Source organism: Rhynchophorus ferrugineus, unplaced genomic scaffold (genome assembly GCF_030347505.1).
Source record: "Rhynchophorus ferrugineus isolate W39M unplaced genomic scaffold, kcgeb_rfMv2 rfM9, whole genome shotgun sequence".
Classification (NCBI taxonomy): Eukaryota; Metazoa; Arthropoda; class Insecta; order Coleoptera; family Curculionidae; genus Rhynchophorus; species Rhynchophorus ferrugineus.
This window is the reverse complement of record NW_027472588.1, coordinates 8,996,249-9,022,318: the sequence shown is the minus strand read 5'-3', so window position 1 is coordinate 9,022,318 and position 26,070 is coordinate 8,996,249. Positions and strand designations below refer to the sequence as shown.

At 32.3% G+C, this 26,070-nt stretch overlaps 1 protein-coding gene across 2 annotated transcripts in view; it reads left to right on the top strand.

Moving 5' to 3' along the window:
• LOC143202196 (putative multidrug resistance-associated protein lethal(2)03659) overlaps positions 1-26,070 on the top strand; it is a 66,118-nt gene that overhangs the window by 36,637 nt on the left and 3,411 nt on the right. For both annotated transcript variants that reach the window (XM_076413514.1, XM_076413515.1), the window contains 10 exons: positions 314-514; positions 1,343-1,547; positions 4,024-4,308; positions 4,365-4,488; positions 5,825-5,975; positions 6,037-6,267; positions 9,367-9,592; positions 11,085-11,323; positions 16,897-17,212; positions 22,472-22,640. In XM_076413514.1, coding sequence (XP_076269629.1) covers positions 314-514; positions 1,343-1,547; positions 4,024-4,308; positions 4,365-4,488; positions 5,825-5,975; positions 6,037-6,267; positions 9,367-9,592; positions 11,085-11,323; positions 16,897-17,212; positions 22,472-22,640 — 2,147 coding nt within the window. The remainder of the gene's footprint in view (positions 1-313; positions 515-1,342; positions 1,548-4,023; positions 4,309-4,364; positions 4,489-5,824; positions 5,976-6,036; positions 6,268-9,366; positions 9,593-11,084; positions 11,324-16,896; positions 17,213-22,471; positions 22,641-26,070) is intronic.

Genomic DNA, 26,070 nt, shown 5'->3' with positions numbered 1-26,070 from the left:
TTAAAATCAACACCAATACGGCGCCATATCGGTGTTTCGCTTAATCCTAATTCCTTGTCTCCCGAATCCCGAAAAAACTCCGTATTTTAAACGTATCTAATCCTTGTCCGTTTTAAAATACTTTTTCCCTGGCAACCATTTGTTTTCCCCTCTTTCCATCGTAATTTTAAGAAGATTTCTAAAAATGTCATCTAAATAAAATCTGATATAGATATTGCGAACATTTTTCCTTCGCTAGATAATGATCGGAACTGCTCGCTAATTAAACGTCCAATTTTAATTAGAATCATAACCGATTCCCATTTATTTACAGGATTTTTGAGGAATAAGTGTACGGTGCTGGTGACACATCAGTTGCAATATCTAAAAACAGTGAACAGGATCTATGTGATGGACGGTGGTAAATTTTCGGCTAGCGGTACATACCAGGAGATCAGAAATTCCGATGGTGAATTTTCGAAGTTGTTTAAAAACGAAATCACAGAAGAAAACGATGATTATACCGATAATCAGAGTAAGTACATGTCTAGTATTATTTCGTTATCTGTATCATATATCGGTTGTTTGTTTTAAAATGCTATATGTTTTTTTCCATAATTTTGGCTTTTTTTGGAATACAACTTTCCATATTATAAACAATTTTACAAAAGTAATACATAAATGTTTCTCTTCTCTTTTTCTTCTTCTTTCTTATTCACTTTCTTATCACTGCTATGCTTCTAGCTGTCTTTCCTTGTCATTTATCATGAGTTCTCTTTTGAATACTATCCTTTTCTTATGGGGTAGCCAAAATAACTAAGGTTATGAACTTATTATTTTCACTAAACAGAACAATGTTAGAAAAGATACTTCTTTTTGATCGATTTTAATTTGTACTTAATACAAACTGAGGTATAGTTAAAGAAGATGAAAGATCGGTAGGAAAAGACAAAGATGAGAGTGAAATGGATGACAACAGAAACTAAGAGTATGTACCATCAACATCTATCCTAGCAACCGAACATCTTCCAATGTCCCCATTTCAGCTCAGTTGCACTGAATATTGGTGATATAATGATTGTCTAACGTTCAGTCAGTCACGTTCTTCTATTTGAAATACATTCTCTGCCTCCATCTGATTCAATGCCCCATTTTGGTGAACCTTCTTTTAAACACTATTTTTTAAAAGAACCTGTTAGAGATCAAAACCAATATCCATCAGTCAAAATATCAAAAATTGTCAGGAACACTTCGGGTAATAGCGCTATGTCATCCGTTGTAAACCTTTCCATGAACTCACAGTTCAATGTTCAATGTTCAATAAGAGACGTTTTCAATTTAAATTAACAATTAACCATTTCAGGCAATAAATCGGGATATTTATGCGATCAGTCTGAGGATGAGCCATCAACGATCAAAGAAACGAGAGAAACCGGATCCATTGCAGCTAAGGTCTACAAAGCATACTTCAAAGCCACAGGCGGATGGTGCTGTACCATTTTTGTATTGTTCCTTTTCGTCATCACACAGATAGTGTCAAGTTCCGCCGATTATTTCATCAAGTTCTGGTATGTGTTAAACAAATGTGTGTATTTTACAATATGAGTTTCTCCTAAACAGAAATACTTCATTATACTAAACTGTTCAGTAAATTTTGAGATAAATTTAAAGATCTACACACGATATGAGATACTGCTTTGCCTGCATAAACCTAATATCATTGGTTATCTTGGTTGTCTTAGAGTTAATTAGTCACATCAGATTATTTTATATATATTTGCACCCCTTGTATCTACAGAACTTTCAAATAAATAATTTTAGCTAAAATATTATACACATCACCTAATTACAAGCTCTAAATCAATGATACCCATAAAAAATTGAAAAAAAAACTATAAATGTAATGAAGTCATCTTTTTAACAACATAGTACAATAACTTTTTGCTCTGGTAAGAACTACATTTAATAACGTGTCATAATTTAAAAGCATTCACCAAAAAAAAACGACTTTGCTCTTTTGCGTTATTTAATTTTAAAGATAACAACGAAAAAAAAGGGAAACATTATTTTGGCAGTTTTTACGAATCTCCAAGCGCCGCGGGAGAAGCAAAAAAAAATTTACAAATGAGTCCAACGACATCCGTCGAAATAAAGTCTGTCTAGATTTTATTATAAATGGGTGTGAAATGTATTTTTCCTGAGATGCCCAACAAAAAAAAACAGGCGAAAAGACGGAAAACCCGGAAACCGAGGGACGTTATTTGCGTCGTCTGTTTATACCTAGTTTTAGACGACATTATTACGAGATTTGGTTACTCTATATTTTGTTGTGCATGTTTTGTAGCTACAGATACAAGTGATAAAGTTACAAGACCAATCCTAATGATAAAATCTAGCGTTGGGAATTACCGACTAAAAACAGTCGAAACAGTCGATAATCAAGAAACTAGCTACTGAAAATCATAATTAGTGAATTGTATTAACATGCAATTAATAATTTCATTGTAAAGCAGAATTATTTTTTTATTTGAATGATCTGTGGATCTGTAAAAAGGAATGGAAATTTTCGATGGAATGGAATAATACCCAATAAATCTTTTATCGTATTTTAACATATGAATTCCTATTTTTAAATAATATACTATAATAAATATAGACAATACAATAGAACTTAAACAAAATCTAAAGATGTACAATAACCATAAATACTAACTAAAAATTAAACATATACCTAATCATAGGAAAAAAAATCAATAACATAATCAAAAATGATCGCACAATAACTACTAGAGCTTTTTTAAATAAAGTAAAATAGTAAAATAGTTAATAAAGTAAATATATATATATATATATATATATATATATATATATGTATATATATTATATATAAATCTATGGATACATTTTTGTCCAGCGGCTAGGACAACAGAGCCAGAAAGTTAAAAATCACTCGAATGAAACTAGTAGAACCAAAAATAGCGACTGGAATAGTCGATAGTAAAACGCAATCAACTACTAAATAGTCGATAGTCAATTTCAGTCGATACTTTCCAACGCTAATAAAAATACATAATGAAGATTGATGAATATATAGTTTTAAATCAAATAAACATCTCTTTCCGGTTTTTTATTTACTGTTTTCATTCTTTGTATTTAGTTTTATATTATGTTTATATTGGAAGAGATTACTATTAGCATCCAGGCATCGATATAAACAAGCGAGCTTTTTTTGTTGAATATTGCGAATGACAAAAACTGAAGACATGTTTCAAGATCCATAATTTGAGCCTACATTTTGATAAGTGTCTAAATTTTATTCAAATATATGGGAAGTTACTGTATGGGATAACAGTATTATTCATATTTATTGGTCTATGAACAGTTGATTTGTAGATGAATTCAATAAGCACCGATTTACTCTTGTCCTGCAGTTTTCTGATTGTTTCTTCAATAGCAGCTTCACCAGAAAATAGAAGTATAGTAACATATTTAGGTAAATAGAGGCCTTATAGAGGCAAACTTTCATTTTTGAGTAAGCTCCTTCTTATTTAACTCTAAACGTCCTAGCTAAGTGTAGATAAACTTTATCAAGTACTTGCGCTACGACCAATAATATAGCTGAGCAAACTTTTTTCTCATCATAGCCGTTTTTAATATAACTATCTAACTATAACCCATCCAATTATTTATTACTATTTTTCTATAAAATTATATTATGTGAGATCACTATAACTGTATCACTATAAATTAATAACATCAATTAATTATCAAAATAACTGTTTTATTTTCAAAGATAAATAGACTTATCGCACCCGTTCAAAACTAATATACTCTTGGAACTGATGTTTCAGTGGATAAATCTGAGTGAGTTTTGTCATTATACAAACAGAAATGTTAAAAAAAATTAAGAAAAAGTAACTCACATAAACTCAGTACAATTACTAGGAAGAATTCAAGGAACCACGAAATAGAAAATCACAGACCTTTTATATCACTTTGCTCACTCACTATCATAATATAAACTACCTGCATATCTATTTTCAGGGTGAATCTTGAACAATCACGTTCCGAGAAGAGCCTACAGAATGATCCCCTATACAAATCGTACTCAGATGACGTTTACCTAGAGGAGAACTACAACAAAGTCATCACCAGCGGCATTAACAACGAACGAAGCCGAATAGACATGTTCTTCACCACCAACATCTGCTTCTACATTTATTCTAGCATCGTGGGCTGCGTGATATTCTTCACGATTGTTAGATCAGTGACTTTCTATCAATACTGCATGTCGGCATCAGTAAAAATGCACAATCTTATGTTCTCGAGGTAAGAGAGAGGTAACTGATGGCGATGATAATGTGCTTAATCATGATTTACTTTAGAGTGATAAATGCAACAATGAGATTCTTCAACACCAACTGTGCGGGCAGGATATTAAACCGATTCTCCAAGGATATGGGTACCATCGATGAGAAGCTACCTTATGTACTTATTGATACAATACAGGTTAGTACATTATTTAATTCATTATTGTACATAATTATTAAGTCCAGTATAGTAATTAATATAGATAGAAGAAAATGTAATTTCGGGTTTTCCGACTAGAATACATTAAAGTTATATATCTCTAGTAATACTCATGCAAATTCTATAGTACTTGAATCATAATAATCCTTATAATATTCTAGATATAAAAGTAATGTCAATCAAATGATTGAGTAAATACTTAGTCAAAGGTTATTGTACTTTAAAAATTTACATGCCAGAAAATCATGAAAAGGTGGATAGAAATTCTTTAAAATATCGAAGTGGACTGATATCTTCATGTGACAAAATATCTACGTAAATATTGATTATAATACAGTTTCGAACCATTTACAGAAGACATTGACTTAAGACCAGAATACCAAAAAATTATCGTCGAAAAATGTAATGATTCAATTTGCTGAAATGAAACATAAAAATAAAATATGTGGTAGTAGTTAAAATTATATTGTAAATTTATAAATAGGTTTAAGTAGGTATTAAGCTAAATTGTGTGTATATAGTATAATATAAAATACGTGTATTAGATAAGTTGAATGAGGTTTTTGTTTATTTTTATTTAGTTATTACAAATACATATATATATATGTACTTTTTACTTTCTACTTTTTATTACTTTAAAATATCGAAGTAGACTAATATCTTCATGTGACAAAATGTCTACTGAAGTAAATATTGATCATAATACAGTTTCGAACCATTTACAGAAGACTGACATTGACTTAAGACCAGAATACCAAAAAATTATCATCGAAAAATGTAATGATTCAATTTGCTGAAATGAAACATAAAAATAAAATATGTGGTAGTAGTTAAAATTATATTGTAAATTTATAAATAGGTTTAAGTAGGTATTAAGCTAAATTGTGTGTATATAGTAGAATACAAAATACGTGTATTAGATAAGTTGAATGAGGTTTTTGTTTCTTTTTATTTAGTTATTACAACGATTATTATGTACGTATTTTAATTTAAAAGGTTTTTTTTGTGCTCAAAATCTAAGTTTGATTATTTTTTAATTTTTAGTGAGTTCCTTATTTCATTTTCATTTTTTATTCATTTTTAGTGAGTTCAATTTTTTCGTTAAAAATATTTTATCTTCAGTTTTTATTTTTGTTATATATATATATGCTCTTTTAGAACAACCTTTATTAATTAAATCACTTTCGTTAATGCAAGCTTTTCGATAATGTGAGCTACGCTTGGTATGAATAAGTTTACATTAACGAGCGACTGCTGTATATAATATTTTTGATTATAATAAGACATTTTGTAAAAATACTACGTTTATTTTCAGATAGCACTCAATGTTCTGGCGGTTAACATTGTCATCGCGTCGGTGGATCCATGGATTTTGATCCCGACCTGTGTCATCGCCTCCCTATTCTATTTCTACAGGACCGTATTTTTAAGGACGAGCAGAAACATTAAGAGAATAGAGGCCACAAGTAATTAGAAACAGGGAAACGTGCTCGAGACCTATCCGAAACTATATTTTTTCTATTCCAGCGAAAAGTCCCGTTTTTTCTCATATCAATGCTTCGTTGCAAGGACTGACGACTATAAGAGCTTTCGGTGCCCAGGACATCTTACGGGAAGAGTTCGATAACTTTCAGGACGTGCACAGTTCGGCTTTTTACATGTTCCTGTGCTGTAACCAGACGTTCGGTTTCTGGTTGGATTTTCACTGTATAATTTACGCCGCTCTAGTCACGTTAAGTTTCTTCTTTATGGGAAATGGTAAGTACCATTTATGCTCATTGTTTATAACTGTAAATAATATTATATAGATATGTAGTTATACACACACACATATATATATATATATATATATATATATATATATATATATATATATATATATATATATAAATTCTCGTAGCTAACTACCGTTAGGGCCCTTTTATTTGCTGATTGACTTTTTTCCCTGGTTGTTCACACCTGACGATATCAGCTATATTCTCTTACGAATGAATGAAATACTTTTACTTTGCACTACTTACTTTAATGGCACTATTAATTACAATTTAAGTGAACCAAGGCGATCTATAAAATGGGTCTTTATATCTAGATTTCTCGACCTTGACTCGCGAATTGTCGCCCTATTTTTCCGTATCCCAAATAAGCCAGAGGCCAGGTAGCGACAACAAAACATGATCAAATACCGATCGACAATCTGACAGAGATACCCAAAACACCGCCATAAATTTATAAAAATGCAGATATTACAAAAGCACCACATGGCAGATATATAATATTATCTCTCTTATCTCCTTAACAACTGTTCTAAAATCATCATCATCATCACAATTCTCGACCAATACTCTGGTGTTGGTGTGGTTCATATCCAATAGTTTGAACTATCTGATGTCAGACTATGAAGGTGTTCAAATCTCGGAGCAATGCAGAAGGATCGGTAAGATAATGGTGATGGGAAATAGCGGATTTTGGCCTTTATTGTAATGCTTCTTCTTTTCCCCATGCATCATCCTAAGGATACAAAATAATTCCTGTAGTTTAGCCGATTTTGCTTATAACATTAGCTATACATCCCACTTTTTTCTCCTCCATTACTGACTAAATTCGAAGCTTAAAATGGCAGTCATACTTTTTTCATTAACACTCAAGCGATATGGCTCTTCGGTGCGAGCCTCATTATGAAGAACGCTAGAAGTCTCAACATATGTATCAGCAGATGTAGCGCTATCAGCAAACAACAGATCGGTCAAAGAGTTTGTAGCATCACCTTTAAAATCACCTTCCTTGGCATCAGTGAGCAACCATGTGTGAAGCTTCTCTAGGCTTTGACGATCGATATTTTTCGTATATTAATGTCAAAAATAGGTCGATTTAGTTCCATAAATACCGAGCTTCTTTTAGTATCCAGTCTTGTGTAAATGGTTTCAATCTATTTTGTGGTTAATGTTTAGTACCATAACTATCTCAGGACATGAAACATGTTGGCCTACCTCATTATATTTGCAAATGTTATCGACTTTTTCATCGATTAATCGAGTGGTTCACCTTTATCATTGACATTTCCAGAACTAAAGTAAGAAAGCTAATCCTGCGGTGTGTTTCACTTTACACTATTCCAAAAAACACACAAAACATGACCAAAACTATCTTCTGAAACTGCCATATTCCAAGTAGAATAATTGTAAAATGACTGTTGTCTTTCAAACGCGCTGCCGTATGGCTTCATTTAATAAGTAGTGCTAGAGAAATGCGACTTTAAACCATCTTTTAGGTTGTTATCTTAACACCAAAAATACTCCCTCACCAGTCAATTATATGCAAGATTTTACAGTGCTTTTTTCCCATAGTTCCATCAATATGTCTAAATAATCTTAATTTCAGAGGTTTTCAATTTATTAGATTATGTTTAGAACAACATGTGTTCGAGAAGAATATTATCTAACTTAGACCACAAGAAATTGAATATTACTCGACTTCTATATTATCCTAGTGATTGATTCAATGGCACCAATTTAACATTATATGAAATATGGCCAACTAACCATCATCATCATCATCCCATCAATACAAAATCATGAGCTATGGTAAAATATGTATACATATTTGTTATATATCATACGAATATAATAAATTTATTGATTATTGGTATTTTATTAAAATTTACTAAAGATTTGAATCAAATAATATCAATCTACGACTTTGTCCATGTTGTATAAATCACTTCCATCAATATACAGGTGGTGTTAGGTTTGTTAACATGAATATTGGACTTAAATAACACCATAAAAAGAAACCGAGTGATTTTCAATGGCAACATGCAGCAATCATGTCACATGTCAGCATATAGTGACATTCACTAATGAACCAGCCTCATCCACGAAAAAATATGACTCAATGATACATTCAATTCAAAATTCTCACCAAACAGTGACATATTAAAATGATTACTAGATAATTTTACTAAATGTAGAAAAATTTTGAAATTTGATTTTTTCTGCAATGTCAAATTGATATTCCTTGAACATTAACCAACACCAACATCACAACATCCCGAACTTTTCAATTACTCCCTTCAGTGTTAAGAAAAATAAAAAACATACATTCATTCCGAGACACTCTTTGTAAAATATCAAAAATAAACAGTTATGAAAATGTTTCCAAGTGCTGTTTACACAATAATGAAATTATATTCTTTCCAGCCAAATAAATCATATTCAACTATACCAAAAAAAACTATTGTATTATGAAATTTAAAATATCACTGGTGTATTATATATCAGTCCATTTAAAAAACTTTTACAGTTGATGGTGTTCTGAGAGCTCGAAAAAACTTTAGCTTCAACCATATATAAATGGCTGGTGCAAATTACTTTTCTCATATGTACGTTTCTTTCCTTTCTTCGTATTTCGTTTGGAATATATTTTTCAGCGGTAATAAAATCCAGTCACCGGGTATGTCGTTGAACCCATTTGTTTTTTGTTGTATCTTTTCCCAGCATTTTTTCAATAATAATTCTTCAGCACACAACTCTTAAAATACTACAGAAATTGTAAAAATAGCATTTAGTATACAGGGAATTATTTTTTAATTATCTATTCTTAGTTAAAAGAAATTAATTTTTTTATTATACTAATTTCATACGAACATTTTCTGTCCCAATGTTCTGTGTGATTTTCCCAGATTATAAGTATATTTAATGTTTTTCTACCAACTTTCAAAATTAATTTTCCTTCTGGAAAACCCTGTATATTTTTCAATGGATTGAGATTTGAAAAATAATTATTGTGGCCAATTTTGTACGGTTTCCATACAATTGAAACTAAACAATATGCCTGTTAAACTGTATATGTTAATTTTAGAAACTTATGGAGGCAATGTTGGACTGGCCATCACACAAGCGATGAGTTTAACGGGAATGTTCCAATGGGGTATGCGTCAGTGGAGCGAGCTGGAGAACAACATGACGTCGGTAGAGAGGGTCGTCGAGTATACCCAGATCGAACAAGAAGAAAAAAGCGCGGAAGAGGAGCCACCAAAATCTTGGCCCGAACATGGATTACTTGAACTCAAATCAGTTTATTTACGGTAAATATCATAGTGGCATTTCTCATCATATCTGCCTTCTTCGCGTCTTAATTTTACTTTTCCTTATAGGAGCACAAAAGCAGTTTTGCACATATGTGTTAGTGTTATAACATTTTCCAACTATTGTCTGCATATAAGTCTTTATAGTTGCGTCGTTTACTTAACAAATATTGGCAAAAATCTTTTATAGAAGTAATATTCTTATAAGAATTTAACAAAATCATTCCTAACTCTCACGAAGTATGTGTTAACATTCATATCGAAAATCTATCTCAATGCATATTCTACGAAATGTGGTAGTCGACCTATGAGACCTTTATCATCAACATTTCCGAAACCTTAGTAACCTAAGGCGCGACAAAACTTTAGCAAACTAGACATTTTTCATTACACCTCTGAAATCAAATAAAATGTTTAGCTTTTAGATTCTCCAGTTAAAGACAATTTGTCATGATATTCATGTAAATATTATATAGAGGGGGATATTGTATACTTAACAGGTCAAATGAAAAGTCCCCGACCTGACACATAGATGGCACTACTAGAATTAAATTCATATGTTTTTTAGATAGCCCTAACCCTCAAAAGTAATAAAACGTGTATAAATTTGATAGCTTGTGATTGATTGTGAATTATAGCATTTTGAGTGAAACAACGTTTGTAATTGTGAAAAAAAAATGGATAAAAAGGAATTTCGCGTGTTAAAAAATATTACTTTTTGAAGGGTAAAATGCAGTTGAAGCAAAAACTTGTCTTGATGCCGAGTTTCCGGACATTACCCCAGGAAAATCAACCATCAAGGATTGGTATGCTAAGTTTAGACGTGGTGAAATGAGCACCAAAGACGGTGAACGCAATGGACGCCCAAAAGAGGTTGTTACCGACGAAAACATTTAAAACATCCACAAAATGAAAATATCGATAATTTTAAAAATAAATTTAAATAAATAAATGTGTTTTATTATGGTAGGCTGGGGACTTTTTAATTGACCTATTACGATGAACAATATATGGTGTGCTATAGTTTTGATGTGCTATGAATCAGGAAAAAATTAGTGACTAGTGATGAACATTCCTTTATAAATTAATAATATAGAAAGTTTTTCAGATTTAGGAAATTTTGTATATTCGAAATTTTTGGAGCGTTACATGATCGTCATGTACCTTGTACTTTAGTAGTAACTTCTAGAGAAAAAGATCTTCATCGTATTGCTTCGTAAAGTCCGAATTTAAATAACAAATGTGAAACTTTCCGTCCCTTTCTGAATCTAACTTTCCGTTATTTAACTCAGGAATAAAAGAAATCAATGAGGTCATGATTTATTGAATAAACAAAACAACGCCGAGCGTCTTTCCGGTAAAAAACAGGGCAAAAGAAGCGAGATTCGAACAATGGGACCGGGCAAGTTTCGAATTCGACACTAATGCCTCGTCCTTGCGATTGTTTTATATTTTCATCTCCGTGACAGTAAAGTTTTATTTTTAATTTCAGATACGCTACAAACGAGCCCTACGTGCTAAACAATTTAACGTTTAAAATTAAACCCAGAGAGAAAGTGGGAATTGTCGGCAGGACTGGGGCTGGAAAATCTTCAATTATTTCGGCGCTGTTCCGGTTAGCCCATGTCGAAGGAAAGATACTCATAGACGGATTTTGTACTAGAGACATACCCTTGAAGAGCATGAGGTCAAAGATATCCATTATACCGCAAGAGCCCGTCATTTTCACAGGTTGGTATACAAAAACTTATCAAAAAAATTATGTACTAGGGATGGTGAAAAATATCGATATGGAGTTATATCGACAGTATAAAATACCGATAGTTTTCAAATAGAGTATTCCCAGTTTTGTTGAAGAAAAATATTAATATGACAACATAGGGTGTTTGAAGTAGATTAGTAGAAATTTTTCTCGAAGAAATATCGATATTTTTTAATAATATTCGATATAGCGATGTTTTTTCAGAAATATCGAACTCGGTATATTAATTTAAGCCGATTTTTTTTAATATCGATACACTGATATTTTTGTTGACCAATATTTTCCGAAAAATATCTATAGTTTTAATTTCAGAATCATATCATCCCCCCCCCCCTCCCGTGTTGTTAATATGTTTTTAAAAATATATCGATATTAAAACTTCATGTTTTCATAAAATATTAGAGTTGTATAAAATGTTGAGTAGTATTGAATGGTATAATAGAGTATCGAATTCAGAGAATTTCAGATTTCTCCCTCCGTTCTGATATTGTTGAAGAAAATAATCGATATTAAAACATAGAGTATTTGAAGAAGTAAAGTATCGAACTTTTTTTCGAAGAACTAGCGTTATTTTTAGTGATCTCCGATATATCGATATTTTTTAATAAATATCGAAGACGATATATGTTGGCCAACATTTTTCAATGTTATGTTTGAAAAATATCGATAATTTTAAAATAGATTATCGAACTTCAGAGAAGTTCAGATTCCCCCTCCATTCGTAGTTTTGGTGAGTAAAAATATCGATATGATGGCATTATGTATTTTAAGTAAAGTATCGAATTCTGTTTCGAAGAGCTATCTATATTTTTTAGTGATCTCTGATTTATCGATATTCTTTAAGAAAATAAAAGCCGATATATTAGAGGTGTTGGCCACCGAAAAAAATATCGATATTAAAAAAGTATCGATATTTTTTCGGTTATTTCCAACATAACAAGGCAAGCTTTTTAATATATAGATTATATCAAGACATAATATAAACACTTTTATATATAACACGTATCGAGAGTTTAATTTAGACTGAAAATTCGATATCCTCTATTCATTAATGAGCTAGAAAATTAATTACGACGTCTAGGATTCTAATTATAGTTTAATTATCATCTTCAGACTATCTACATTTCATTTACCCTATCCAGCCACAAAACCAGTCCAAATTACGACATTACTAGCTAAGGGAATTTAAATATATTATGTTATTCCATATATCAAACAAATGTCAACATCTAAGCACCCTTATTTTCGGGAACAAACCCGCGAAAAATAATATAGAATTTGCGATCCACGGGATCCAAGTCTCCATTATCTCAATATTAGGGGAAATTTGTCTATTTTATCAAGGTGTTAGCAAGTCGATGAGAATTTCGCCAGCATAAATTTCGTTTTAATTGTGTTCAGGTTAATTTACTAATGAAATTAGTTTGCTCTTACTGCTTCGCCGACAATATTAAACCATTTAATCAATAGGTAGCTAAATTGATATAATATATAAATCATTATGTCGTTTAATGACTAATTTTTTTATTTATACACACAGAATGGATTTGTTGATTTGAGAAATTGTACTCATTATTTAGAAACAAATTGAGGAATGCCACTAAAGTTTTTTTTATCACTAAAACTTGGAATTGGAACGAATTTTAACAAAGTTTACAGATATCTCAATAATATTTACAATTACTTGAGATATAATGACACACTGTCTCTAAAACCTCTTTCACTACACCCACCGCTTATGGAAGAATTATTTTCAATGTATTCCTTAACCATGTGTTTTCCAAACTAGAAATTCATCAAAAATATTAAAATGTAAAGTGGGCACTTTTATTTTTATATTATAGACTGGCTAACACGGCAGATTTAATAATAATCCGTAATTAATAAAAAAATACTCGGTATAAATGAATTTTTATTATTATTTTCGATTAATTACACATGATGTTTCATACTTAAAAAACAGAGTTTTCCTGAAATACTGGAATAGAAGGTTTCAATTAGATATTTACAGACACACACACAGTTATGATACAGTTTGTTAATCAATTTAAAGCTTTCTGACTAACTGTATTTTTTGTTTTTTGTGGTGCTTAATTAAACACAGATGGCAGTTTTCCGACGAGCGAACACGCGACCTATAAGTGTCCATGCGCGAAACAGGGAAACTCCAAGTTGATTCCGCAAACTTCCAACGACTGACCTTGAGATTTATTTATGGTTATCACAAAGGCCAGGCGTACTGGAAATTGTAAACGTTCAAATTCGAATGGTAAATCCGTTGGAATCACGAGTATACACGGGATCAATATATCCTCTCCTTTATATTTTCCCTTTACGATTGTTGCCTCAGTGCTGTTACGCAGCATGATGACAACTGATCCTAGTTTTAACTTCAAATTGTGAGGTGGTTATCCAAGCAATTCCACTGAATTTAAAAACTGCGTGGGATAGTTCACTACGTCGTCCTGGTTCATAACGGTGTCGACTGATTTGAAGGAAACCAACTGTCCCGGAAGAAAACTCTGAATGGTCGGATTGAGATCCTCGACAATATCGATTGCTTGACTTTTTTCCTTCTGACCATTTTCTAAGTGGACTACTGTAGGGTGTCTTTCATGGATCGCAAATGAAAAGATATTTACATAGCGACTCATCTGGTACTGTGATATTTCGTCATTTGCATTGGTTACAGCGAAAACTGCCATATCGCTACCTTTGTTAACATATTTACATATGTACTTTATCGACTTCACAGAGTGACAATATTCCACATTGATGTGAGTCTCAAAAGCTTTGAATAATATTGGCGAGTACGATCCAACGATTGTCTACATCAACATTCTATCCTCTTACCTTCACCTACTGATCGCCGACGATACAGTACATCATTTTCCGTTATGGTTTCAGCATTCAGTTTTCTTGGGTATCGCTTGGAACACTTGCCATCAACCATACAAGGTGAATTGTAGTTAAAAACTCCGCAAGGTCCATGTATCATGTGTTTGGCAACTACTGCATGCAATTTTGGGTCAACTGTGGGAAAGTGGGCATGAAATTGTCCTATATAATATGTGTAGCGCCAAATGATGTCATCTGGAAACGACTGTTATATTTCTGAATGTTAGCCAAGAAGTGCTTAGAATCACTTCCAATCCCAGAAACTAAAGAACGTAAAGGATCTGGTGGTGGTACCAATTGTGGCAATTTTACTTTGCCTTCACCACAACATAATCCAGTAGATTCACCACTGTATTTTATCGCCTTGCAATATTTAGAAATTATTGTCATTTCCCCAATTGTTACTGATTTGTCGGCACAATAATCTATTGCCGCATCATAGTGGAATGTAGCTCGTTCCAGGATCACAGGAGCACTGTGTCTGCGGAATCTCTCAATTTCATTATGTCGTGCTCGCTGTTGTTGTGTTTGATGTGCACGAATTCGTTGTATTCTAAGTCTATCTACTTCATTGTCACTCTCTAAAGAACACAATTATGACATAGCAATACGACTATTTCCTTGATCTGTCTCTCTCTGGTCATCAATGCGGTTAGCACGAGAGGTAGCTCTTCGCACACTTGATTGTCTGCGACGACCTAAGTCAGGTCGTCTTCTCCTCGGCATCGTACATTGTAATTAATCAAAGTGAGAAAAGTTCTCGCGCGCTTAGCAGTAAAGTATCACTCTCACAAAAATCAACAAAAAAAGAGCACATAATTTGTCACTATCACAAAGGATCGCCGAAGTTAAGAAAGTTCTCGCACACGTCGATTGTCGGATTCTGTCCTCGACATCAAAGCAAAAACAAAATTGTTCTTTTTATTTAATTTCGAGCATTTTCATATTTATTCTAAACCTTCCCTGGACTTTCACAAATAATTCAAGACCAAAATTATCCAAATCGGTCCAGCCGTTCTCGAGTTTTAGCGAGACTAACGAACAACGGTTCATTTTTATAAATATAGGTATAGAAAAGATATTTGCAGAAATGTCAATGGATGAGAAAATTGGAAACAGGGGACAGAAAACTGTTCCTTTGACCTTTGAATTGTATTCAATTATCTATTTAAGGATGAAATGATGTTTCTATCTTTCACAGGTGAATGTACCTTTTGGCAAAGCGGATCCTGAATTGTTTGTCGCTACAAAAACTGTTTTACTGAAATTTCAACCACAGTAGCCTTTTCATATGAAATTACAAGACGGTCTCAGTTATGACCTCTTCTTTAAAACCACGAGTTGTATATAGTAAAAGGTTAAATTAATTAAAAATGTGTAAAGTGTATAATACTGAGCTGTACGATAGATGGGGTAAATTTAAATTTATTTAGGGTTTATTTTTCAATATGATTTTTTTGAATTTCAATAAACTTTTGGAGATATTTTTCACTTGTATAGAAAGTTATAGACCTATAAATTAGTTTTAAAGATTTTTTAAATTTGAAGCTTTTGCAGTAAAAATCGATGCAGACTCATTTTCTGGAATCTTCATAAGAAGCGAAGCGCTGTTCACATAGACCATAACTCATATGTCGGATCAAGTAGTAATCAGAAGGAGCAAGGCCTGGACAATATGGCTGGTGAGGTAGAACTCCCCATGGTGAAAACATTCTTGTTTCCAAGTGTGTTTACACCGGCTTTGCAATCTGTGGTCGAACGTTTTCATGCTGAAGAACAACATTGTTGTATCTTTGCTCATATTACGGCCGATTGTCACGCAATACGCAACTCAAACGCATCAATTGTAGTCGACAGCGATCCCCGTTGATGGTTTCATTAGGTTTTATTAGCTCAGCTAGTACACCACATCCAGCTGATCCCACCAAATACAGAGCATGAGTTTGGAGCCATGGATATTCGGCTTTGCCGTTAATATTGATACATGACCACATTGATGGTAGCCCACATGATTTTTTTCGCTGTAGCATGGTTTTCCTAAGCTTGACACATATTAGATGACCTTCCGCCATCTTTATCTTCAGATTGAAGCAGATTCAGATATTTTCAACTCACTGTATGAAACTGAAATTACACTTTTCATGTTGGTCATCATGGTCATGAAGTTGGTTACAAATGTACCCGATACTATTTAATACACAGTAACGGCATCTGTTGTAATTCCTTTAAAATATATATAGGCCTACAATAATAATTCTTAGACATTAACACACTTTTAGGCCGAAATATAATTTCTGCAAGCTTCATCGATTCACGGATTCATCATCATGGATGTGGACCGATGTCTCATTCATATTGGAGAAACGACAAACAAAATATTATATCTGTTATTTATAATATTTTGTTTGTATAGATTTATGCATTTTGTTGTACTAAGTAACTGAATATGATTTTATTTCTACTAATTGTTACTAATGAGGCGTTCATTGTGTCAAATACCAGAATGTCCATTGATCTATAACATACAAGCACCTACTAAAATATTGAATTGTTTTCAAATAACGATAACCAAAGCCAATTTAAAAACGTCGAGTACTTTTTAACGAATGTATCATCAACGAATTAATATCAAAATTGTTTTCAGGTACTCTGAGATCAAATTTGGATCCTTTCAACGACTACGAGGATAAGGACCTTTGGAACGCGCTCGAGGAGGTCGAGCTGAAGGAGGCCGTCGTCGAATTGAAAGCGGGGCTCGATAGCAAAATGTCGGAGGGTGGCGCAAATTTCAGCCTAGGCCAGAGGCAGCTAATTTGTTTGGCGAGGGCGATAGTGCGCAATAATAAGATCCTGGTCTTAGACGAGGCCACCGCGAACGTAGATCCGAAAACAGATGCTTTAATCCAGTCGACGATACGAAGGAAGTTCGCCGATTGTACGGTGCTGACTATTGCGCACAGGTAAGATTGTCCAAATTAATTTCGCGTCGCCTACGGAATGCTAACGAAACCGGGACCGGGGGTTCGATTCGGCTAAATGGATGGTATAAATTACCTTTATTTTGTTTTGAGGCACTCTCGCGGTAATTGGTTATGATAAATAGACTATGGATGCCAAAGATCGATCGATATATCGATATTTTTTCAAAAAAGTATCGATAGGTGTAAATAAGACTGTCTAGCTTTTAATTTCAAATTAAAATATCGATATTAATCCTTTGTTTTTAAAGGAGCATATCGAACTTTTGATTTCAGATATCAATAAAATATCGATAGTTGTAAATGAGAATGTTGGGCTAAAACATCGATATTCAAAGCCTAGTGTTTTTGAAGGAAGATATCGAAATTTTGATTTCAGATTTAAAATGAAATTTTTTTATAGTTCTGAATGAGAGTATCGAACTTTTAGTTTCGATATTAACGAATGGTTTTTGAAGAAGCATATTGAGATTTTGTTTTTCCCCAATCAACAAACGAATTTTGTATAGAAACTAGGGATATTAACGAAAGATTTTTGAAGGAGCGAGTCAACAAACGAATTTTGTATAGAAACTACCGTTGGAGGGAAAAATATCGATGTTCTGAAAAATAAGTATCGACATTCTTCGTTCGCCGGTATATCGAGGTATCGATATATGATGCGTCAATATTTGTTTTTGTATATAAAAAGAAATATCGAAGTTGTGAAAAATATCGAATTTTTGTTAGAGTTAGAGTGAAGAAATATCGATATGAAAAAACATAAGTATCGACATTTTTTGAATATCATATCCAAGTCGTTGTATCTATAATTCTTTCTGCAGCCAACTTCCCTAATATAGACTTTATTTCCGATATTTATGAAAGCCAAAAATTTTTTTAGAAACACTGCGACTTAAATGTTATTTTATTTTTTTAACAAACAAAGTATGCTCATCAAAAACTGTATAGATTATTATTATTTACCAAAATGTACATTTTTAAGGCAATATTTTGATCTAGAAATGTTATAAAATCGATTTTTTATATTTTCAAATGTTAACCCTTTAAAAATATGCCCTTAGTAGGATTTTTTTTAATTTAAATTTTTTTCGGAGATATAGTTGTTTAGGTGATGCGTCGTCTAAACTTTGACATCTCTTAGCGAAACTCTAATTTTAAAAATAATTGACATGATTTCTCAAGTTCTGTTTCTATCATAACAAGAATCAATTCACCTGAAATTTGGTGTAAGCCTTCTCTATACATTCTTGACAAATAATCGTATATATTCTTGTAGAGTATCGTCTTATAACTCAAGTTATTCGGTCAAACAATCGTTGAATTATTGGGATTAAACTAATTATGTATTGATTTAATATACAAGTTTAGTAATTATTAATATAACAAATCATTATTATCTTATTCTAAAACTAATTACTATAACATTCAGTTCAGTTAAGAGGCATTATGGTATCTCATCAATATGTATATATTCAAAATGAACTAAAAGAGCCAAAATACAGTCGGGTTCGACGAACTTCACTGTAATAATAACGGGATTTGTATGATAACGATGATTATACGAAAGCGTGCGTTGTCGTGGGGCTTTTTTTACAAAAAAGGCACATCGGGGGAACTTCAAACTGGACGCAATAAAAATATGAAATGAATTACAGCTCACATAACGATATTTTCCATTAAAGATACACAATTCGGATCGAAAAAAGGTGTATTGTGTAAAATTATTCGGCGTGCGAAAGAACGTTAACGTTTTTAAGGTTTAAATGTAAAATATTCTGAGATATTTTACAATATTTGAGGACAATAGGAGAAAAAAGTTTTTATAAGTTTTGGAACAAAAAAATAATCTGCTTCTTCAAAATTATTCACTACAAATATTTATATAACAAAAATAATAACGTAGATGAATGCGAAAAACAATCCGTGCCGCTTAAATCTCTAGGATGATGATGAAGATATTGGAATACGTAGAAGATGTGGGCAATGTATTTCATTTGAAGTTCCTAAGTTCCTTTTTCTTAGCTAGAGCTTCTAAAAATAGTTATTTGGCTTCTACATGAATTAACAGCGAAATATTTAATGGACAGAATTACCATTTCAATTAGCATCAATATTATGTTTTTTTAAGTATTTTAAAGTTTTCTGTTTACCAACGAAGATTTATCTGGACTGGACCTACAGTTTAACATGGGCTCGGAACCACTGTACTCGGCATTAAGCCTACCGACTGGCCAGTGACTAACTCAGAGACCATCCCAGAAGACATTCGGTCTTACCCAGCCTGGTTACTGGCGTGACTAGGATGATTATTCCTTGTCGGATTTTCCACTGTTGCCTATAAAGATATTTACAATTACAGACCACAAACATAAAGTACTTCCATGCCCCAGCAGGATTCGAACCCGAGACTATCGTAACTGTAGGAAAACCGTCCTGTCGCCTTGTCGACTGCGTAAACGCAATATTATGTTTGGTTTATATCAACAATAATTCCACAAATTAATGAATAACAGTAGCTGATGATACTGTCCTATTCGCTACAAGTAATAACAATAAAACAGCTGCAAATAACATTACTGATTGGACTAAGAAATGAATAAAATGAAATGCTACAAAATCTAAAAATGTGAAATTTATTTACAAGAAGTATATATTGCCCACCAGTGATAATTGACCTTAGAGTAATAATGGCACTAGATATCAAGCTGAAGTGATAAATTAATAAATTAATTTATAGACCTATTTAATTCCATTTGCTGGTTTCGAATATGTTAAAAGTATAAATGTAAAAACAAAGCTACTCTACTTGTTTTAGTTATTTGCGTTCACATTAAATTTATAGGTCAAAAAAGTGACGATAAAAAAATCTGCAACGGTTTTTTTTTCGGAAAACTGAAACAAGAACCGCGTCTTTCTTTTCTTCTCGAGGGTTTCCCGTTTTTTATGGTGTCAAATATACACCCGATTCTAATTTAGGCTATGAAAGCGTTTATAAATCTTATCCCCGAGAATAATCGCATCTTTATATAATTTCATTTAGTCGGGAAAGGATGCCCGGCTACGGAATGTTCCGAAAATACTTTGGGGCATTCTTTCTTCACCACGAGATTTAAATAATTGTTTGGGTTTTCGTCATTTTTTAGAAATTCCGCCGGGCAATTACGGGACGACAAGTTGAAGGGCCTTTATTAATGGCGGCTAATTTTTAAATTTCGAACTGAAAAAAGAAGAGGCGCGATGAAACTTCAAGCCAAAGTTTCAAGGCCGTGGACTATTAGAGAACCAGGCTAAACTAGATTACTTTATTCTAATGTCTGTCATATTTCAATATTATACAGAGGCGGCTATGGAACGGAAGTAACATGGGCCAGTGGAATAACCTACCGTCGATAGGCTACCCACAGACGCTTTCGCTATTATTTATCTGGGCCACACGATCGGGCTCTGCGAGCTTCTTCAAACACCCGCACGGCAGTCCGCTGCCCTCATGTGTCCAGCATTTAGTCCAGTGCCGTATGGCTCGTATTTTATGCGAAATTCGGCCAGTTAATAAACAATTTTAATAACTGTGACTAAGAATGTTGTCTTTTTGTTAATTAATGTGAAGACATTTTTTAAATATTTTTACGAAGAAAAGTTGGAATATAAAGGAAAAGGTAGACTATTACCAGATATTATTATTGAGAAATCTAGTGCAAGTAGAGAGAAAGTTACAAGCGGAAGTCTAATAGAGATATTTATTTAAAAAATGAATGGATGTAACAAAAAAGTGCAATGTACTGTTTCCCTGTTTACTTTTTGCTGGCGATAAAGTTTGGATGGGAATAGGGGTCACCGATCTAAAGCACTCAAATTTGAAAATATAAAGACATGAAAACTCTAAAATCAATCTTCATGATTGTATGGAATTTACATTACTAGGTAATAACTAATAATATGGTTCACTTAGATTCAGCGCATTAGATAAATATACAGAGGTGTAATGAAAATGTGTCAAAGATAGGTATGTTTTATCAAAATTATAAATTGCATTACATTTTGTTGAGCGTTTGAATTCGCTCTTCGGGGATATGATGAGAGCTATACTTCCAAGAATCCAGGGATATTTCGAAGGAAAATCGAACCTACTGGAATAAGGGACGCTATCGATAATTTTGAATGCATTATTATTAGAAAAACTTCGAAGTAACATTTGATAACATCATTAGTGAAGCATCGAATATAATAAGTTATGAGCCACCAGAAAATAAACGCAACAGTCCCGGTAGCAGTAAATTTGATCACCAAATTTCTGCTTTAGAAGTGTGTGATGTTAAAATAAACTGAACAAAGGTCGATTTTATTTTAAAGAGCATCTAGTAGCTGCATCACTTTTCTTTTCGGAATACTTTGGAGAGTATTGCGGTAAATTTCTTGGGGATAAACTCACTTCTGTTTGTTCCTTTTATCCCACACCTGATAAAGAAATATTACAGACTGAACTACCAGTTATTTATTCAGGAAAAGATTGCAGAACATTAAATGGTGCACTACCCCTTCTAAAATTTTTAATAGCAAACAATCTAGCAGAAAACACGTTAAAGGAGACAATTATTAGAAATCGCGGTAATAACTCCCATGACAACGTCAGAGGCTGAAAGGTGTTTCTCAACATTAAAGCGCATCAAAAGGTTTCTCAGAAATGCAATGGCCGACGATCTTTTAACAGCTCTTTCCATGCTATCTATTAAAAAAAAACAGTTTATCTCCGAAATAAACAATTTTAATGACAAAGTGACAAAATACCAAATTTGCGAACAGAAAAAAAAGTAAGATGGACTTAATTTATAAAAAATAGGTAGTCTTTTTGCAAGAATTTCGGAACAGTTTAAAATTGTTTATCCAAAGCCGCCACTGCTATTAAAATATTGCAACTAATCCGCGCTGGAAATTTTTTCTTAATGTATTTCTTCAAGTCCAGGTCTAAGACTCAAATACAAACTTTAACATCGTTTTGTATGTCTACTCTTACTGCAGCAATTCCCACATGTTTAAAACATGATATTTTCATATAATTCACACATAGCTTGACTAATGTTAATATCTGATATTTGCTATAAGAATAAATCTTCTTTAGTTTAGTTAGTTAATCATGAAACTTTTAATATATATATATATATATATATATATATATATATATATATATATATTGAATATAAAATTAAGATATAAAAATATCACTGTTATTCTATATTTCAGATTGCATACAGTCATGGATTCGGATAAAGTACTGGTGATGGACGCCGGCGAGGCAATAGAATTCGACCATCCCCATATACTCCTACAAAATCACCAAGGTATTTTCTACGGATTAGTGAAGGAAACTGGAAAATGCACTGCCGAATATTTAGCTAATATTGCTGAGAAGGTAAGCATTGAATAAAGTATTAAAAATAACAATTAAATATGTCTCTACATATATGGGTCTTACAATACCTATTCACTTATTATTATTACCTTAACACTACTACCTTTATTAATACGTAGAAGTAGGGGTGTTGGCCACCGAAAAAAATATCGATATTTCGATATATCGGATGAAAAAAATATGTAATAATTTGTAATGTAATACCGTCACTAAATTAGAAAAGCTATCTGCAGAAAAACAACCATTATTGAGAAAAGATTAGAGAAAGGCCCAGATAAACTTGCGAACAAGAATCCAAAAATTTAATTTTGCAACGTTGCCAATTCTTATAAATTGTAAGTATGTTCAAAGAACTTAATAGCAGGTGTACCGGAAAGTAATCGCCGTCTTTTTCGAAAAAAAAAACTACATAGTTTTCAAGAATTGGAAATATGTATTTATTAAAGTATTGACCATTTGATCTTATACATCTTGTCTATCTATCAGGCAATTTACGAATGCCGAAAAGAACTGTTTGTCCTTTGATCTAAACTATTCATCGGCCCATTTTCTAACTTCTTCAAAATTGGCTAAGTACTGCTCCGCAAGCGCATGCCCCACTGATACGAAAAGTTTGTAGTCCGACAGGGCAAGGCCTGGAACTTTCCGGTACAACTGGTATGTATAGATAATATTATCTTCACAAATTATACCGAAAGTAGTGATCTATATGCAGAATATCTTATAAAACATTAAAACACTTTGTGAGAACTAATTGATTTTCGATCATAAATCCCGAAATATAAAATACAACCCTCCTACTCTATATTAATCGATAAACCTAATAGGGAATCATAATATAACTGTGTCCTAAAACATATTAAGCGCTTAATTAATTATTAATCAAAGCTTATAGAGAAACTAAGCAAATAAATGCCGTATATGGACTGGCGATTAAACAAAAAAAAACATTTTTCATGTCGTGCTCGAAAACTTTTGGATTACAAGGTAACGTGATCGGCATTTCAATTGCACACGAGTGCGACCTAAATTCGAGGATATGGGGAAGTAATAGGTATGGAACGATAACGTTATATCGGCATGACAAAAATATGTAAACGTTACTATCGACGATATTTTTTAGGCTACCAAACAATTTCAATGAAATATATCGTAGTATCAGTCAACTAAAAGTTCTACTAAAATTATGTCTGCAGATATTTTATAATAATAATTTCCCATTAATAAAAAATAAGGCACTCCTCTGCCTTTACAATATGTCAGCGATTAAGGGCTCGTTGATTGATTTTGTCGATCTATTAGCAGAAAAATGTAGTGTTGATTCTGCTTGTCCTGGTATGCAAAATGAGAACAATAAGCTAAATGAGTAATAAAGAATCATAAAATTATTGATTTATAATAACAATATACTATAGATTATTAAAAATACATTTAATTTAAAATTAAAAGTGCGAACATTGACGTCGCTCACCGTTTCTTAAGCATCATATCCGCATTCAAAAGTTTGACCTTTTTAACGCGCTTCGACTTTATTTGATTATTTATCTTATATTTCACAGCTAAGAAATTAGTTTTGAGCAACCAACGGAAACAAAATTTAGATGAAAAAACTGAACTATGATTTATCAAAGCAAATAACCTAAATTCCATCATCAATTCGTCGGTAAATACTATACTCTGTGACCGTAACTGAAATAAAAATTTTAAAAAATACTAGAACTGTTACATAATTGAATGAGTATTCCAGTCACACTAACCATGACATGTGGTGAAGTACTGAAGGACATTAAGTAAAAGTACTGTCAGTGTAACACTTGATAAGAAAATGAATAAATAAAGAAAATAACTCTAAAGAGTACCCAATAATGGCACAATCGTCACTTGGGAACTGTGAGAATAGCATTATTGAAATTCAATGTCCTATATTTGTTAAGATATATCAAAATTGTCAATGTTCAGTGAGTTCTGTTAGAAGCCCATTTTCTTCTGCCAAGTTTGCATTCGAATCTTGTAGATACATAACTGACTTCATGCATATTTGTACGACTAATCCACTCACATTATTTTAAATATGAATTTCTATTTTATTTGGTAACTGAAAAGAAGAATAACATTATTAAGGACTCATATACATAATAAACAAAACCGTATTATTTACCTCGATATTACGTATAATTACATTTTGGACATAACTACTTTTAAAAGCTATGTCTCATAGTTCCTTTGGATCTTTTCGTGCGTTGTCTTTACACCATTTAAATCCTATATTTCCATATACCTAAATATACCTAAATATTCTATGGATACTTTCCAGGCTAACAGTTTTCTCTGAAATTATTATATTAAATTATGTTTATATCGAAAAAACTACTCACTGTTTTTATAAATTTGATGATCGTTTCATTGTGATCTTGAATAGAGATAACATCAAGGTGGTCTTGATTCGTCACCTGCTTTGTATTGTGTGACTCTTTGTATTCACCCTCTCTTAGTACTTATATTAATATTAAATACAGCTGCAATATGCTAAAAAATATTTTCAATAAAACTGGAACAACTTGTCTCGTTCCTGTTCGAAATAACTATCTAAGTTTTTGGCTTTGTCATTTTCATCAACAGTTATAAATGTATTAAAACAAACGCCCAAAACAACGTTTGCCAGTTGATAACCTCTAATTATTAACATTAATGTTTTGAACGATTTTGCAGACATATGCCTGTCGACCAGTACCAAGATAAGTAAAATTTTACAGACTGGATCGGTTACCTGTTCTCCGAGTTTAAAACGTTTTTACAAACTGAATTTGTCAGTATATTCGACATCATATATTCACTGGCTATTTTATTGAAAGGACTATTCCACCTCTTAGCTATTCAAGATAGTAAATACTACAGTGATAAAAATTATATAATTCCCAATATTTTATAAACAAAATGTCACGAATTATTACATATTACAGAATGCTAAGTTTACTTAAAAAAAGTTTATTTAAATTAACAACGATTTGATCAAAAAATATAAGTCGGCTTTAACAAAATTTAAGAAGTTGGGGCACTGCGACTGTGCTAATAAAAAGAAGTTCAATACCCTATAATATAATTATACGTCTATCTCTAAAGGATAAGGGGAAAGTTATCCCGTGGAAATCCACGGAAAATCACTTTAGAAAAGCGTAAAATTTCTCGCCAAGTCACTGTAACTAAAATGTTTAAAACCCGATTTTTTCTTTGATATCAACTTAACGACTTAATACTCTGTATTAATATATTGGGTGTTTTTTACTTAAAATGACGTTTATTGGGAGATATTGGTACAATATATATTAATCGAAATATTTTCCATTATTCTCTGCAACTTTTTTCCAACTTTCTGACAATATTGGGAAACTATGTCGAAAAGACGATATTGGTTTGGCAATATATTCATCAA